This window comes from Pelophylax lessonae (assembly GCF_965119305.1).
Source record: "Pelophylax lessonae genome assembly, chromosome: 6".
Classification (NCBI taxonomy): domain Eukaryota; kingdom Metazoa; phylum Chordata; class Amphibia; order Anura; family Ranidae; genus Pelophylax; species Pelophylax lessonae.
In genome coordinates, this window is record NC_138773.1 from 252,308,318 (window position 1) to 252,326,844 (window position 18,527).

General features: G+C 44.8%; 1 protein-coding gene across 1 annotated transcript in view; it reads left to right on the forward strand.

The window, feature by feature from the left end:
• Positions 1-205: 205 nt before the first annotated feature.
• SLC25A12 (solute carrier family 25 member 12) overlaps positions 206-18,527 on the forward strand; it is a 236,588-nt gene continuing 218,266 nt past the window's right edge. Inside the window, exons 1-2 of the mRNA XM_082260302.1 lie at positions 206-278; positions 1,487-1,534. Coding sequence (XP_082116428.1) covers positions 267-278; positions 1,487-1,534 — 60 coding nt within the window. The 5' untranslated portion in view covers positions 206-266. The remainder of the gene's footprint in view (positions 279-1,486; positions 1,535-18,527) is intronic.

Consider the following 18,527-nt stretch of genomic DNA (forward strand, 5'->3'; position numbering starts at 1 on the left):
GGACACCCTGACATGTCAGTCTCCAGCCATATAAATAAAACTGCCAATTGTGGCTGTGCAGGGAGGGGGAGTCTATGGCAGTCCCACCTTCCCCCGAGCACAGTCCTGGAGCCGCTCCACCGAGGTGACACTGACAGCACCGGGCTACATCCAGCCAACATCCCGCCACCACCGCCACAGCCTCCTCTGCGATTACCCGACCGCGCGCGTCCCCGCCAGTCTGCCCGGGAGCGCGCATCTGACAGCTCTGACATCACAGCCTCAGCATGGCGGTCAAGGTGACTCTGAACTCGCTGCTGTCCCCGCATAATAACCGCTCCGTGCTTTGCAGCCGCTTGTCTCTAACCATCAGAGCGACCCCCCAACCTCCCCGGCCTGGAAGTGCAATGCATGCCATGTTCAGAATAATAATAATAATGTGTCTGTGCGGGGTGTCACCCCTGGCTGTGCCTTCTACAATGCTGCTTGTGTGTTGTCACCGATGACGTCATGAGCCATGTGTGTTTCTGAATGTCACCCATGCTGCCATTCTTGTGTACACACAGGTGATGACTGACAGCATGGGGGTGACACTTCCCTATCAGGGATCTGGCCTGATATGGGGGGGGCACTTCTCTATCAGGGACCTGACCTGATATGGGGGGGGGGGGGCACTTCTCTATCAGGGATCTGAGCTGATATGGGGGTGACACTTATCTATCAGGGATCTGAGCTGATATGGGGGGGGGGGGGTGACACTTCTCTATCAGGGATCTGGCCTGATATGGGGGGTGACACTTCTCTACCAGGGATCTGGCCTGATATGGGGGGTGACTCTTCTCTACCAGGGATCTGGCCTGATATGGGGGGTGACTCTTCTCTACCAGGGATCTGGCCTGATATGGGGGGGGGGCACTTCTCTATCAGGGACCTGACCTGATATGGGGGTGACACTTCTCTATCAGGGATCTGAGCTGATATGGGGGTGACACTTATCTATCAGGGACCTGATATGGGGGGGGGGTGACTCTTCTCTATCAGGGATCTGGCCTGATATGGGGGGGGGGGGGTGACTCTTCTCTATCAGGGATCTGGCCTGATATGGGGGGGGGGGTGACACTTCTCTATCAGGGATCTGGCCTGATATGGGGGGGGGGGTGACACTTCTCTATCAGGGATCTGACCTGATATGGGGGGGGGGGGGGGTGACACTTCTCTATCAGGGATCTGACCTGATATGGGGGGGTTACACTTCTCTATCAGAGATCTGATATGGGGGGGGGGGGGGGTGACACTTCTCTATTAGAGATCTGACCTGATATGGGTGTCACACTTCTCTGACCTGATCTGGCCTGGTGGGGGTGGTTTGCTGTGGATTCCATTAATTTGTGTTGGTGAACTCACAATCAGTTCACTGTCTGTGTGCTTTTTGCCTGGCAGTCATATGAAGTGGCCCATGTACATGGCACACCCCGAGTGACCCTTTCATTATTGATTCTGATTACAGTTCACCAAAAGAGCCGATCCCAATGAGCTGAAGAATATATTCCTGCAGGTAAGGGGAAGACGGCCACCATTTCTGCATTGTATTCTCCGTGTGTGCTGACAGGTTTGTGATTACACCCAAAAAAATAAAATGTCTCATATCGCAGTTTAGCGATCCGAAGACCGCTGCATTCCTTTTCTTTTTTTTTTCCTTTAGATATTCTTCATTAGGGATCGGGTTGGGCGTGTTTGGGATCCTACCTGTCCGATCCCGCCAGAAAGCTGACCCTGCACACTGCTAATCACAGGGAGTGAGACATTTCCCAATCTACGGCTGCACAGACTGGGAAATGTCTCACTGCCTGTGATTAGTGTTGTGCAGTGTCGGCTTTCTGGTGAGATCGGGCAGGTGGGATCCCCAACACAGACAAGCCTATCTCTATTCTTCATTATAGTTGAAATGTAGCCAAGTGAGGGAGGAGACCAGTACAAGCAGAGCTGGGACAAGGGGTGGGTAGACAGCTGCCCTGGGTACACAATGGTTTATTGTAGGGATGGGGGGTGCCCTGACCCTAAACCTAAGGAACTAGGGGGGGGGGGGTGCAATTTGGCATCTCTGCCCTGGGTACTGGATGACCTCGGCAGTACAAGCACCGCCACTTCATTACTGATGTAGGAAAATAGAGCTGGATTTTAATGTTGCTAAAGGAACAGGTAAGTCACCATTCAAACTTGTAGAATTTTTATTTACCAATCGTGAGTTAAAAAAAAAAAAAAAAAAAAATCAATAAGACAATAAAATCCCTCTTTAGCCCTCATTCACATTGCAGCAACTTGTCATGCAATTTGCTGGCAATCTCAATGTTTGAATTGGTGCGACTCTGACTTTGCAGTGTCGCATCAATTGGAAAATGTAGCTTCTGCACTACTTTTGGCGATTTTGGGTGCAACTTGCAGAGACACCTGTGCACGAAGTCACACATATGTCTTCCAAGTTGGACGGACATGCGGCTTTGAAATCATGAGATTTCAGATGAAGTCGCACAATTTCAAAGCCGCAGTCATGGCGAACAAGGGCTTATAGGTCTAAATAGACTCTACAGAGAAATACAGTATGTTACCCCCTCTAATAGTATACCAATGTAGAGCCTATTTAGACTTATAGGAGGGATTTTTTTGTCTTATTGATTTCTTTTTTTCTTTACTTATGATTGTTAAAAAAAATTGTAGGCCCCTTTCACACTGGCGGTCCGTTCTCATCCGATTCCCCCATAGAGGACAGTCGGGATCTGACAGCTCTGTCTCTGCACCGAGCTGTCATCCGCATGATCGGCAGATCGATCCCCCGCTGAGCAGAACGGACTCCGTCGACGGAGCGGACAGTATGAAAGGGGCCTTACAAACGACCACGCTGTTTTCAAATTGTGACAGCGGGTGCGGGGAGAGGATCGCTTACATCAAAGTATCCTGCAAGCTGCACACAGGGTGGATGTGGATCACTAATCAAGCAGCCAGCTGTCACGAGGGATGAGAAGATCGCTGTGGGGGTAAGCTTGGACCCGCCGTATGGAGGTGCATAACTGGCAGCGTCTCCAGCTCTCACACCAGCTCTCCCAGAGCTAGCAAGAGACCAAATTTATACTGTCTGGACAGAATAAAAAAGTTGTGTTACTATGCAGCCGTTCACTCGGATCAGATGATATTTTTATTATTTTTAAGGATTTATTTATTCTATTTTATATACTTTTTAACTTGTTGCCTTCTGTGCTATAGGTACACTTGTGCCGTGCTATGACTGATGATGTTATATGGGCTGGAGATTGGATCACAGCTAGAAAAGCCGGCCAGTATTACCCTGTTGGGTGACTAGCCACGCCCAGTCTTCTTGCTGATTGGCTGTTTTTTAATTCCGTCCAGACAGTATACATCTTCCCCTCCAGAGGGGGGCGGGTTTGCCTGAAGGAGGCGGGGCCTCAGAAACGCGTTGCGGCCTGCCACCGTCCTGATTTGGTCCGGGTGTGAGAGCTGGAGACGCTGCCAGTTATATACCTCCATACGGCGGGTCCAAGCTTACCCCCACAGCGGTCTTCTCATGCCTCGTGACAGCTGGCTGCTTGATTGGTGATCCACATCCACCCTGTGTGCAGCTTGCAGGATACTTTGATGTAAGTGTATCTAAATAAAGTATTACTTGTTTTTACTATCGTACTGACCCAGGTGCCCGCTTTCTGCTGTTTTTGTAGGTGTACACATGGCAGTGTTGGCATTGCCTCATAGCATGGCAAAACTAATTCTGCTTGCAGAGTTTGACAGTTGACTGTTTGCAGCTACCTCCATTCAGTTCTATTGAAAAGCTATAAACACACCATAACATAGCATTTAAAACATGTTTTAGGTGGGGTTGCAAGGCATCCAAAACTATCATTTTCCATTTAGCATTTAAAAAATGGTTTAAATTCATAATTATTTGTATATTCATAAAGGTTTAAATTCATAAGGAAAGGCTTCTTTACAGTTGGAGCTGTGAAATGTACATGCAACAGTCTTCCACAGGAGCTATTTCTAGTCAACTTAATAGATTGCTTCAAAAAGGCTGGATGTACTTGTATATAGTAAAATATAACTGGTGATTAATATCTATATTATAAAACAATGTTGTTTGTTCCAGGGAATATCTGATTTCCTTCGGGGATCAGGAAGGGTACTTTTTCTTTCTTAGAGCAGACTAGAACATGCTTTGTATGTTTTTCTTTGCCTTCCTCTGGGTCAAAATTGAGTTTGGGCCTCTGAGGTTTCAGAGTTTTTTTTTTTGTTTCTTTATGGAACCCAAAGTAATTTTTTTTTTTTTTTGCTTTGGCTGGATTCACAAAAATGTGGTGCATTTTGAATGGGTTGCCAATGTACCACAATGCACAAAAGTTCAGACACTGACTTTTATTATTTTTTTCTTAAACACGATGCACCACAATCCATTGCTGGTTTAAAATTCATAGCACTGCAATGCACTGCACCATGTTTTCTGTGTTGCAATATTAAACATTTTACTGCAATATGCAGGTTTGGCCCTATCTTTGTACTGCAGGAACATGCGTGTTGTAGTGTTGTAGTGCCATTTATTCGGAAATTCCTTCTTTTAGTGTGCTAGGAAGCTAATATAAATGAATGAGCTGTCTTAGCACAAGCCACGTCAAAAGACGCTAGGTGTGAACCTAGCCTAAGGATTTTAGAACAGTAATTGCAAGTCTTGCAGTTTATTAAAATGAACGCAGTTTACAGAGATTAATGTATTTTGCTACCTTAGAAAACGCTTTTTAATTGCCAGGTAGCACAACATGTCCTACAGTTCTTGTATGAAAGTATTTATTTTTTTAACATGTTTGTCAGTTAGGGCTTATTCACATGAGTGCTCAGCCCCCGCAGCGGCCAGAGCCGTTTTGTTTACTTTTTTTTTTTTGTCCAGCCACTGAGCTGTGTGCAGGCAGCCAATCCAAAGTGAATGGGTACGCAATAAGTTTGACGGGTATGCAGAGATTGGGTCACAGGTCCTGCGTCTGACTTTGTACACCTGTCTCAGTCTACCTGTCAAACTTGGCAGTGTGGATGAGTCCACATTGCTGAGGCATTGGCACTTTTCCACTGCAAGTATCGGCTCGGCTCCACTCAGCCCTGCTTGGCTCGGTTTGGTTTTCCACTGCATGGAACGGTTCGGTACGGTGTTGGAACGGTTCGGTACGGTTTGGTACGGTTTGCTTTTGCACTAATAGTAAGCGGGTAGGATAACAATGATTCTCTGACCAATCAGTGGCTAGTAGTGACAAACAGTCAAGGCTGCATGCAAAGGATTGTGGGATATGGTACTGGTACGGCCCTCTTGGAACCACAACCGAGGTGGTACTGTTTAAGCGAGCCGTACCGTTCGGTTCCATGTAGTGGAAAAGTGCCTCTGTCCCGTACCGTACCAAACCGTTCCAACACCGTATCATGCGGTACCATGCAGTGGAAAAGCGCAAAAGCATGCCGAACCGTTCGGTTCCATGCAGTGGAAAAGCGCCAATACATTTACTTTCTATGGGCTACCTGCATGGAGATCAACAGTGGAGAAAAACGTAAACCAACAGCTTTAAATGCTGCAGGGGGCTGAGCGCCTGTGTCTCCCTCTGTTACGAAATGACTGTAAGACAATCACTGCCTACCAATGTTTAAAAAAAAAAAAAAAAAAAGCCTTACATATACCCAGCGAAGTGACTGGCCTCAGTTGATTCTAAATGGCACCCTAATGTGCTTTTAGAATGCTTGTGTGCATTAGGTTGTATTGTGAAAAAAAAAAAAAAAAACATGCAGACTGTGTTGCAGTTCGTAGCAGCTTATTAAAGTGATTGTAAACCCATTCATATATCTAGGGAAGTGACTATCCTAAGGTGCTACACTGAGATTAAACAAATCATCCTACATAAGTTGTACCTGTTTATCTGCAGCCTTCTCTTTTCTACATCTGGTCAAATGCAGAATTTATAAAGCTTGTCTGAGCTGTCAGTAAAAGGGGTCGTGAGCTGACATTACACACGGCAGAGCTCAGTGAAGAGAGCTGATTGGAGGGGAGGGAAGGGCAACCCCCCCCCCCCTTTTCACACCACACAGTAACAGAGCTGAGGCTGTCAGTCTAATGCTTTCCCCCTCCGTCACTTTTTTCTCTTTGTCTGAGGAAAACCTGTCAGAAGTGATTCCTGCTGATAGTAGAGGAACAAAGCAGCAGACAGAAATTACACTTAGTGCTTTTAATTGAGACAAGTACACACTACAGAGGGATGTGCTTTGTTCATATTTAATATCTTCAGTTTACAACTGCTTTAAGTCATGGTTCAGGGCTAAGTGTAGGGCTAACGTTTGTTCAGAGTAGTATGATTTTTGTTGGTCAGGGATTGCCAAACTACAGCCCTCCAGTTGTTCAGGAACTACAATTACCATCATGCCTAGTCATGTCTGTGAATGCCAGAGATTTACAATGCCTCATGGGATGTGTAGTTCCGCAACAGCTGCAGGGCCATAGTTTGGGAATCCCTGTTGTATGATATTTTTGAATAAAAGACCTTGGAGAGATATCTGCAATTAAAGTGAACCTTAAAACATAGCCATTTGATGCATTTCTACAAGAATGCTATTTGTCTTTGGAAACTGAAACAAAACATATGCTCATTTTATAATATCCAAAGAGGGTCTTAGGGCTACATGCACATGGGCACATTTGTCCGTGCAGTGTAAAGACACTGAATATTTCTGGTGTCCAGGGTGTCCTACAACGATGTACAGCCACCCATAGTTTTGAATTGTTGATTGTGGCTGTACACAACTCTCTGCATATGTAGCACATGCTATTAATGTGTGTTAGGTGCATCATGTCTCTGCGCTACTTTTTTCAAATTGAGGCACATAGCTGTGTACAGCATCTTCACCCGTTTGTGTCTATAAACACAGCTCTAGGACATCCTGGACACCAGAAATACACAGCGTAGACAAAACCCAGACCAATGAACCTACAGTATCTCACAAATGTGAGTACACCGCTCATATTTTTGTAAATATCTTATTATATCTTTTCATGTGACAACACTGAAGAAATGACACTTTTCTACAACGTAAAGTAGTGAGTGTACAGCTTGTATAACAGTGTAAATTTGCTGTCCCCTCAAAATAACTCAACACACAGCCATTAATGTCTAAACTGCTGGCAACACAAATGAGTACACCCCTTAGTGATAATGTCCAAATTGGGCCCAAAGTGTCAATATTTTGTGTGGCCACCATTATTTTCCAGCACTGCCTTAACCCTTTTAGGGCATGGAGTTCACCAGAGCTTCACAGGTTGCCACTGGAATCCTCGTCCACTCCTCCATGATGGCATTACGGAGCTGGTGGATGTTAGAGACCTTGTGCTCCTCCACCTTCCATTTAGGGATGCCCCGCAGATGCTCAATAGGGTTTATTTCTGGGGACATGCTTGGCCAGTCCATCACCTTTACCCTTGGCGTCTTTAGCAAGGCAGTGGTCATCTTGGGGGTGTGTTTGGGGTCGTTATCATGTTGGAATACTACCCTGCGGCCCAGTCTCCGAAGGGAGGGGATCATGCTCTGTTTCAGTATGTCACAGTACATGTTGGCATTCATGGTTCCCTCAATGAACTGTAGCTCCCCAGTGCTGGCAGCACTCATGCAGCCCAAGACCATGACACTCCCACCACCATGCTAGACTGTAGGCAAGACACACTTGTCTTTGTTGCCACACACGCTTGAAACCATCAGAACCAAATATATGTCTCTTGGTCTCATCAGACCACAGGACATGGTTCCAGTAATCCATGCCCTTAGTCTGCTTGTCTTCAGAAAACTGTTTGCGGCCTTTCTTGTGCATCATCTTTAGAAGAGGCTTCCTTCTAGGATGACAGCCATGCAGACCAATTTGATGCAGTGTGCGGCGTATGGTCTGAGCACTGACAGGCTGACCCCCCACCCCTTCAACCTCTGCAGCAATGCTGGCAGCACTCGTATATCTATTTCCCAAAGACAACCTCTGGATATGACGCTGAGCACGTGCGCTGAACTTCTTTGGTCGATCATGGCGAGGCCTGTTCTGAGTGGAACCTGTCCTGTTAAACCACTGTATGGTCTTGGCCACCGTGCTGCAGCTCAGTTTCAGGGTCCTCTCAATCTTCTTATAGTCTAGGCCATATTTATGTAGAGCAACAATTCTTTTTTTCAGATCCTTAGAGAGTTCTTTGCCATGAGGTGCCATGTTGAACTTCCAGTGACCAGTATGAGAGAGTGAGAGCGATAACACCAAATTTAGCACACCTACTCCCCATTCATGCCTGAGACTTTGTAACCCTAACGAGTCACATGACTCCAGGGAGGGAAAATGGCTAATTGGGCCCAATTTGGACATTTTCACTTAGGGGTGTACTCACTTTTGTTGCCAGCGATTTAGACATTAATGGTTGTGTGTTGAGTTATTTTGAGGGGACAGCAAATTTACACTGTTATACAAGCTGTACGCTCACTGCTTTATATTGTAGCAAAGTGTCATTTTTTTGTGTTGTCCCATGAAAAGCTATAATAAAATATTTACAATAATAAAATATTTACAAAAATGTGAGGGTTGTACTCACTTTTGTGAGATACTTTATGTGTTTAGTGTACATGGGTATCAGACAGAAGCAATAATTGAGGTGCGTTCAAGGAAAATTACATGCACGTGAGATATGCTTCTGTTGATGCAGCTCTGAAAGGCATAAAAAATGAATGAATTGTCATTTAGTAAAAATTCTAGGTACTGCCTATACATATTGGCCACCATCCTGCTCACTAAAATGGAGCACTTTAGCATGCAGGCTGGTGTAAATAAGCCCTTAGACTGGGATCATGCCTGTACATTAATGTAATCTTAATACAACAGCCAATTTATTTTGAATGGACTGCCAATACACCCCAGTAAGACCTAATTGCACAGTGTGATCCCTAATGCATTGGGGTGCCATTCAGAATGACCCTGCAGTGCACACATGCATCACGCATTGTGCTAATGCAAACATGAGACGCCAGCCTCATATTAGTTGAATGCAGCACAGTGCATGGCACAGCCAGGGTTGCTGTTCGAAATCATAGGGCCCCATACAGCCTACCTGACAGGGCTCCCCTGGTCGAAAGTGCCTGAAGACATAGATTTACCAGTCCCTTTCTCTGCAACCTCAGCTGCACAGGTGAATGAAAAGGAAGCACTCTTAGGCTTCCTGTTCATTTACAAACTGAAGTATAGTAAATACAGTTTACTGTGCTTCAGTGATGAATGGACACAGGAGTGATTGGTACAGATCACTCACTGTGTTCATTCAGGAAAGGAAGGGGACAGCAAATGACACATTTACCAGCCTCTTTCCTCCCGCTCTCCATCCCAAAACATCCACTTGCAGCCGTTGAATGTGGGAGAGGAGGGAAGCTGGCAGCAATACACGTTAAAGGGGCACACAGGGGGGCCCAGACAGCAGAGGGAAATGGCGCATGTGCTAGAACCAATCCCCCTGCAGTGCAGCCAGAGGAAGAAAGTGGAGGAGAAGCTGGCAGCGCTGCAGGGGGAGGCAGAAGTGGAGCAGTGTCTGCAATAAGACAGTACAGCCAGGCCGACTGCTCAGCAACTGTCCTGGCCCACTTTTGAACTGACGGGGCCCAGGCCCAATACAGGAGGGCTGGCTGTACTGCCTTATCAGTGGCCCAGGGCACAGCTGCTGCATATAACTCAAAATGTGAATGCTGCATTCCAGATCTTTCAAGAAGGATATTTCAGAAGTCAAAAACAAATGTCCAGGTATACTGTCCTTAAATGTACGGACTATGCATTCCAGAAGTTTTGCTGGCTGGTCTGAGCGTTAAGGAGGATATTTTCAAGTCCTGCAGAAGTCAGAATGTGCAAATATGGCAATTTTCCTCTTGGCATCTATTTGTAACACACCTCTGGTTGGCGACAAACTCCCCTTTGGCTGAACTATTTTATTAGTAGTTGGACTGATCTACCCACTGATCTTGTGAGTTGCTCTTTGGATTCTGGTTACTGTAGGTCACTTACAGGCCAAAGTCAATTGCCTTTCTAATGTTAACGCAGTTACAGTGTTTGCTGGGTAATAATACATAGCCTACAGACTAGTTTCACAAGTAATAGTTCACAGGGGTGGTAGCTTCTGTAAACTTTGGCAAATGTAAAGATCATTATACAGTATATGTATAGCTTTTAAGATAACTATAGATAACCTTAGAATAATTGTGTATATGCATAGAATTTAGGTTTATTTAGTAATTTCGATTTAGTTCATGTTTAACACTGTGCTGTTAGTTAGGTCTCTTTCAGACTTCTCTAATTTTTAGTGTCTGCTTGAAAAGAACTTGGCTTCTGATTATTGCTTGTTTATCATGCACACATCCACTCTATATTAAAACGTTTGCATGTTATAACTTGTTATTAAACCGGTTTCACTGCTTTGATTGTAAGCTGTGATATTGGCCAGCATACCTTAGAAGTCTTATGCAATACGATTTCTTCCCAGAGACTGACCTCTCTTGAATGATGGTGGACAAGGATTCTGTTATTCAAATGAAAGTGCTTCCATTACAACCCTTAAGTCCCAGGAGCCCACCTGCGTCTCTCTTGGCTAGGGAGAATTCATTCCATAAAGATGACCCTACTGCCCCAAATCTTATACTATTTTCGCTCACTCCCAATCCCCATTCCCCATTCCCAAACGCTTTCTACTGAAAGTACAATCTAGACTCACCAAATTTATATGGGGAACTAAAGGTTATAGGCTTCCTCGGAAGGTATTATTCCATTCCAGGAGACAGGGTGGACTGGGGGTGCCTAACCTGTGGTGGTATTTCCAGGCTGCGCGCTTAGCCCAGACCTCGGAGATTTATAAGCGCTCGGATATACCGGACTGGGTTAATATTGAGCGTCAGGCAGTCCCCCTGAACACCCTGGACTTCCTACTTTGGTGCTCACCCAGGCGAAGACCTCCTATACTTTCCCCCACCCTTTCACATTCTATTCAATTATGGGACTCTCTCAGGACACATCCGGCACTGGTCTCACGCGTTAAACCTTTAGCGCATATTTTTCGAAACCCATTGTTTCCGCCAGGCGAGGACATTCAGGCTTTCAAGTGGTGGTTAGATAAGGGTCTCTACAGGATAGGACACTTTTTTACACACTCGGGCCCTGATAATGGATAACTAATTGAAAATGCCAAAATCCGAACATTTTAGGTTCATCCAACTGCATTTTTGCATTCCCTATGGACGACTAAACCTATGAAGCTTGGTGCGGTAAATTAACGGAAAGGAAGGGTGGGATTACGGTCATCTATAATTCACTGGCCTCACAGTCCTCAAAGACGGCCTATATAGAGGCGTGGGAGACTGCTCTAGCAAGTGAATGGTCTGTGGAGGAATGGTACCGGGCTTCCACCAGAGCATCCCGGGGTGTACTTAATGTAGCTTTGGTTGAGGCCAATCTGAAGGTTCTAATGAGGTGGTATTTGGTCCCCTCCCGGCTCTCACAAATGTTTCCCTCGACTTCTCCTCTATGCTTTAGGGGATGCAGCTCGGTGGGTGATATGTTATATGTTTGGTGGTCGTGTCCCAAGATTAGGGGATTTTGGAATAAGGTCTTCAATGTTATTCGCAAGCTAACGGGGGTGGCGCTGTCACAAAGCCCATCTATAGCTCTATTGAATATGCAGAATTTTACAGCAAGTAAATCTAACCATCGCCTCATTCACTTTATTTTTACGGGAGCCAAATTAACCATAGCGGGGGCTTGGAAATGCCCTTCGGTATCCTTTTCTAGAGCTAAACGGAAAATCTCCTGGATTATTACCCAAGAAAAGCTGGTTAGTGTGCTGGAAAATTCTTCAGCTAGGTTTGAATCTACATGGGAGCCATGGGCAGCTTATGTGAAGGTCCCGCTCTAGTGATTGTACTTCCTTGCTTCCTCTCTAGGCAGCTTTTGTGAGGGATGGTTATCCCTGGTCAATGTTCTCTTCTCCTTTCTCTCTTCCTTTTCTGTTCTTTCCCCTCCCTTCCTTCCTTCCTTCTCTTGGTAATTCCATGTTTGGATGTTTACGATTGCAAAATGTTGTCATCATTCCTGGTTTTTCATATAGTAACTGACCTTAAGCTGGTACTACATAAACTGGGTTCAGGTCTAGACCTGCATGTAGACCCTATAGGGTGGTGGGATGATTTATGGCTTTTAAATACCTTTTTCTCTTATGAGGCCTCCGGCCTGGGGGGTCCCCTTCCTGCGCACAGCTGGTTCCCAGTAGGGGTGCGCGGAGGGGTCTCGTCTTGGGGGTGGTCGAACATTCTCCTATGTTTAGCCTAAGGTTGGGTATGCTTTGCTAGCTATTCCCACTGTGTCCCATTTACCTGTTTACGATGGGGATTTACTGTGCTATGTAAGGTACCGGTTATTAATTTTTTACAATTTGTGTTGATACAAATGTTATTCAGACAATGTGTTCTTCTGTACTGTTGTTACCTCAATAAAAATTTATTGAAAGTAAGTCCCAGGAGCCATGTACCAATACACTTTGTAAATACACAATAGAGGTTTTTTTTTTTTCCTATTTCTAATCTGCCTATTTGTTACAAGTCAGTGACAAAGTATTGAACCCAAAAAGGTCCAAATGACAATTAAGTGACTAATATTTTCAGGAGTTTGGCAATGGCTCCTACAGATAGGTGCTGGGTGATCTTTTGTATTACCTTGGCAGCATTTCAGGAGAATGTTTTCCCAGCATGCTATGTACAACCAATGGTCTGGTAGATCCTGAATGTTCTATGCAATGACTTGTCTGGCTTGAATTGAAGGCAGCCATGATGGATATGGGCATGTGTACGAGGCAGTTTGGCTCAGTACAATGTATGTGGCACTTGACAGAAATGGAATCGTGTGTGGAGTGCAAAGTGCTCCTTCTGTTTGCATGTCAGTATGTGCTCTAAAATTGCCTTGCTCCAAGCTGGACTGACCAGCATGCCAGCTCTACGCTAATGTGTCCTCCCCTGGTCAAGTGTGTCTCCCTTTATTGAATGGTTAATAGTTTCCAGATCAGCTGTAACAGGGGAACAAAAATATGTTTTCTAATTGCTTTATACAAAATGCCCAAAGTCCGCTCCACTTAAAACGAATATTCCCTTTTCACATGGTGGCTCTGAGGCCTTCAGCAGTGAGGTATCTTGAAATTCAAAATTTCCAGTTCCATCCAGCAATAATGGCAATTATATTTTGAATTTATGATATCATGTGGTCCTTTTGTGTTCTTCAGAATGTACAATAGACAAAAATTGAGAGTCCACTAGTAAGAGTAGACCACTAACATTTTAGGTTTAATGAGGGTGTTGGAGATCTTATGTGATATAAGAAACCAAACCAGCAGTGGATACAATCCACAAAAACTAAAATAAGGATTCAGTTGTCCTTAGTTCTCTGTGTGTATTGTCCAGAAATGTATCGCCACTTTTTTAAAGCAGAATTCTAGCACCTTAGTGACTAAAGTGTTGAAACCCTCCTTGTAGAGGTCCTGCATTGTATAGGATTATGTTGGAAAGAGTGTCAGAAAAAGAACATGCGCCAATGGAAGGAGCACCAGACAAGATTATAAAAGAGTCCAAATAATTTATTGGTTTACACAAAAGTCCAACACATTTTCAGGGGGCCATAAAAAATGTGATCTTCATTGCTCACACAGATGTTGCTTGCTAGTAACATTCCTAGTCCAACAGTTAGGTTCGCTACAAAACAATTCACACATGGAAGCCCTATTGTGAGTTTGTCCAAAGTCCTTCTATTAACTGAAGCCCCGATGAAGAAAGTGCTTTTTCTGGCCCCCAAAATGTGAAAATAAAAAATGAATTTGGACTTTATTTTTTGTTCTGTTCTGGCACTTCTTCCGTTGATGCCTGTTTTTTTCTGGTTACCCACTGGAAGGTAACTCTGTCTCTTATGATCACCTGAGACAGTGAGCTCTTTGAATATTTTTGACCTCTCGCTACTTTGTATGAACTCACATGAAAGTCCCGAAACCTCCCTGAAGCTTTTCTTTGTAGAGAGTATGGCTACATAACCAACAAAGTGGTACAGCTTCTTGGGACCGGTCCTATTATGGGGAGGAAGCCTGTTTGAGCAAAGAGTAAGATAAATATTCCTCTACTTTAATTCTGTTAAAATGAACTGGGAATTATATCTTACTATTGGTAGAAGAAGGGCCAGAGGTTAGTGGGGGTGATAGGATACTGCATACTACTAAGTTTACATGGATGGCTGGAATTCAGCTATATGGAAAGGTTTAGGAAACATTGGTATAGACAGATATGAACAGCATATGCAGCTTTTAGTCAAATTAGGCATGGTAATGTATTCTGCACCTGTATTTGCAACAGAGATTCTCTCTTAAAGGATAAGAGCACTTCTAGTGCACTTATTCTTAGTAAACCCCCTCTCTGTGCTGATCTTTTTTTAAGTAGGCTATGCTTACCTGTACACTTTCGAAGGAAGATATTTGCTGTGAAGCCTAACTGGTACCACACAGCTTTTCTTCCACAGTCCTCCCAGTTTACCTTTAGGCATTCAGTGCATGCAAAGCCTGAACTTCCTTGGAGTGAACGGAGTTCAGGACCGATGCACTGGCTGGCTGGGACAAAAAGCTGAGTGGTGTTGGGCAGTCCACTCAGTGAAGATCTCCACAGTGAAGTGTTAAAGGTTCTATCTAGGAAATAATCTGCACAGAGGCCCCATTAACAATAAGTTCACAGTATGCATTTTTTTCTTTAGTAAACCATACAGGTTATGGTGAGAAGGGTTAAAGCAATCAAAAAGCCATAACCTTTGAACGAAAACATGGTTTCCATAAATTGCACTGATGATGGGCAGATAACTTAAAATCATTTTATACAGTTTGGAAAAAATGGCTCTATAATATAGGTTATAGTTACAGTATGTTTCAGCAACATCCTACATTTTAGTCAACTAAAATATTTTTTATGCATTATTTAAGCATTTCTCTAGAATTTCCATACTCATTATATACCTCCTGGAGAAAAAAAAAATCGAATATGTTTATATTTATGGTATTAAGGTTTGAACAAACTACACAGATGGTCGTCTGAGGAGGCCTGTAATACACAGTGCCCTGCACAGTGGTCTGAGGAGGCCTGTAATACACAGTGCCCTGCACAGTGGTCTGAGGAGGCCTGTAATACACAGTGTCCTGCACAGTGGTCTGAGGAGGCCTGTAATACACAGTGCTATGGAAGGTGGTCTAAAGAGGCAATGCATTGCGCAGTGCTCTGGATGGTGGTCTTGAGGAGGCCTGTAATGCACAGTGTGCTCTGGACAGTCGGAAGGCCTGTAATGCTGCACAGTGCTCTTGATAGTGGTCTAAAGAGGCCTGTAATGCATACAGTCCTCTGGACAGTTGGGAGGTCTGTAAATGCTACACAGTTGTCAGAGAGGAAGAAATAAGCCCAGGCACATAGTTATGTGCAGGCGGAGAATTTCTGTTAGCCAAATCCACAGATGGAGAAAACCTATTAGCCAAACCCATGGACATAGAATTTACATTCACATGACTGGCGAACGTGCGCGCACCAGCATTTATGTCTGTCACTAAAGTGGCGCCAAGTGGGTTATTTAACCACTTGCCGTCTGCTCACTCGAGCACTACTGCGGCAAAGTGGTTGGTTATCGTCTGGCGATGTAGACCTACGTCGCCAGACACTCCCCGTTCAGTCACAGCGGGAGTCGGGCCAGGGGAGGAGCAGCGGCGATCGCCGCTGCTCTTCCCCGATCGTCGGGGAATCCAGTGTGGAGATCCGCCTGCTTGTGTAAACACAAGCGGGCGGATCTCCTAAGTGACAGGCAGGGTCAGATTGCAGGGTTCAGCATAGCTGAACCCTGGATCTGTCCTTGTGTCACTCAGTCACCTCCCCCCACACACGTTAGTAAGCACCAGGCATACATTAACCCCTCCCTCTCCAATAAAATTAACCCCTTCCCTGCCAGTGTCATTTTTACAGTAACAGTGCATATATATAGCACTGATTACTGTAGTAATGTCACTTTTACCCCCAAAAGTGTCAAAAATGTCAGTCAGGGGTCCGATCTGTCCGCCACAATGTCGCAGTCCCGCAAAAAAAATCGCAGATCGCCGCCATTACGCGTTAAAAAAAAAAAACACCAAAAATGACAGAAATCTTTCCCTTAGTTAGTAAACGCAATAACTTTTGCGCAAACCATCAAAATACGTTTATTGTGATTTTTTTTTTTTTTACCAGACATAGGTAGCAGAAAACAAATTGGCCAAAAATTTAAAAAAAATTAGATTTTTACATTTTTTGGGGGGAATTTCATATAAAAAAATGTGAAAAATATTGTTATTTTTTCAAAATTTACGCTCTTTTTTGTTTATAGCGCAAAAAGTAAAAATCGCACAGGTGATCAAATACCACCAAAAGAAAGCTCTGTTTGTGGGGAAAAAAAAGGACGTAAATTTCGTTTGGGTATGGCGTCGCACGACCGCGCAATTGTCAGTTAAAGTCGCACAGTGCCGAATCGCAAAAAGTGGCTCAGACGTAAGACAGCAAAATCCTCTAGTGGTAAAGTGGTTAAACACCTCTGCTGCTTACTGCTCTGTTCCTGACGTGCCTGCTAGTTACCGACCCGGCTTGCTTGACCTTGCTGTGTGTCCAGCCATCCCTATATCTACTGTCTGCCACCCATGAGCCTGCCAAGTACCTGCTGCCCTGCGTCACTATCCAGCCTGCATCCAAGTACGCACAGACCTCATTTCTGCAGCCTTAACCATCTGAACTTCTAGGCACTCGTGCCACTCCAGGCTTCCATGCCTCCTGTTTACTTTATTAGGGGTACCAGGCTGGAGGTGTAAGAGATCACCTTCCTCTCCACATCAGGCTCCATCTCCAGGTACATGACAACAGTGCTCTATATGGTAGTCTGAGGAAGCCTGATAATGCTTCACAATGCTCTGGACAGGCTTGTAATGCACACCGTGTTCTGAGGAGGCCTGTAATGTACTCCGGACCGTGTTCTGTGGTGGCATGTAATGCACACAATGCTCTGGACAGGGATCTGAGGAGGCCAGTAATGCACACAGTGCTCTGGACGGTGTTCTGAGGAGGCTTGTAATGCACACAGTGCTCTGGACTGTGTTCTCAGGAGGCCTGTAATGCAAACAGTGCTCTGGACAGGGATCTGAGGAGGCCTGTAATGCACACAGTGCTCTGGACGGTGTTCTGAGGAGGCCTGTAATGCACACAGTGCTCTGGACGGTGTTCTGAGGAGGCCTGTAATGCAAACAGTGCTCTGGACAGGGATCTGAGGAGGCCTGTAATGCACACAGTGCTCTGGACGGTGTTCTGAGGAGGCCTGTTATGCACACAGTGCTCTGGACGGTGTTCTGGGGAGGCCTGTAATGCACACAGTGCTCTGGACTGGGTTCTGGGGAGGCCTGTAATGCACACAGTGCTCTGGGCGGTGGTCTGAGGAGGCCTGTAATGCTGCACAGTGCTAAGCATGCTACACCACTAAGTACACTACGATCGCTACCTTGCTTGCTGATCTGGGAAACACTCACAGGCTTTACAGGCGGAGTTCAGAGTAAATTGGAAGTTCACATGGATAAACGTCCCTCACATTTTCATTATGTTTTCATTCGTTGACAAAAATGGGAATTGATATTCTTAGTTTTCGTCAACTGACCAAAATGAGGGGTAATTTTTCATTTCGTTTTCATCATTGGAAACATGCCACTGACGAAAATTATGACACTGCTCCGAAAGCTGGAAATCACTGAAGTAGACACTGTTACTCCAGTGATCTCCACATGCTTCTGAGTTCCATGCTACCTGGCCAGCCTGATGGCTTGTGAATACAAGAGGTCAGCCACTCAGCATTGAAGCCATTCAGAGAGAATTTCCTAAATGAATGCAAAGCATTATTGGACGAGGTGGATACTGTGATATCAATGCTCCGCCTCTCCACCTCGTTCAATCAGAGAATTCTTTGCATTCATTCAAATGCAAAGCATTCTCTGAATGGTGCCAGTGTAAAGGGTCTGTCCTCCTGTATTCATAATGCATAAGGCCGGTTGCTTAGCACTGGACCTGGAAGCAAGTGGAGTTCACTGGGATACCAGTCTACAGTGATATCCAGCTTCCAGCAGTATTGTCTAGGTATGTCATATACATACAGTATTGACATTGGTCCAAGCTGGACCAATGCAACTATGTATAACATGCCAATGCCTGGGATTATTAACTCGAAGTCTTTACTGCGCTACAAGGCGAGAGTGCGGAAACATAATACAAATCACTGTACACATAACCTGGGGGCATTCTGTTTCCAGTGATGTATGATACAGAAGCTTTATCAAATGTTACATTTTTCTAGGAAACACAACAAATATTCTCTGTAAAGGTTTTCAGTCATCTAGGTCATGGGATATGAAG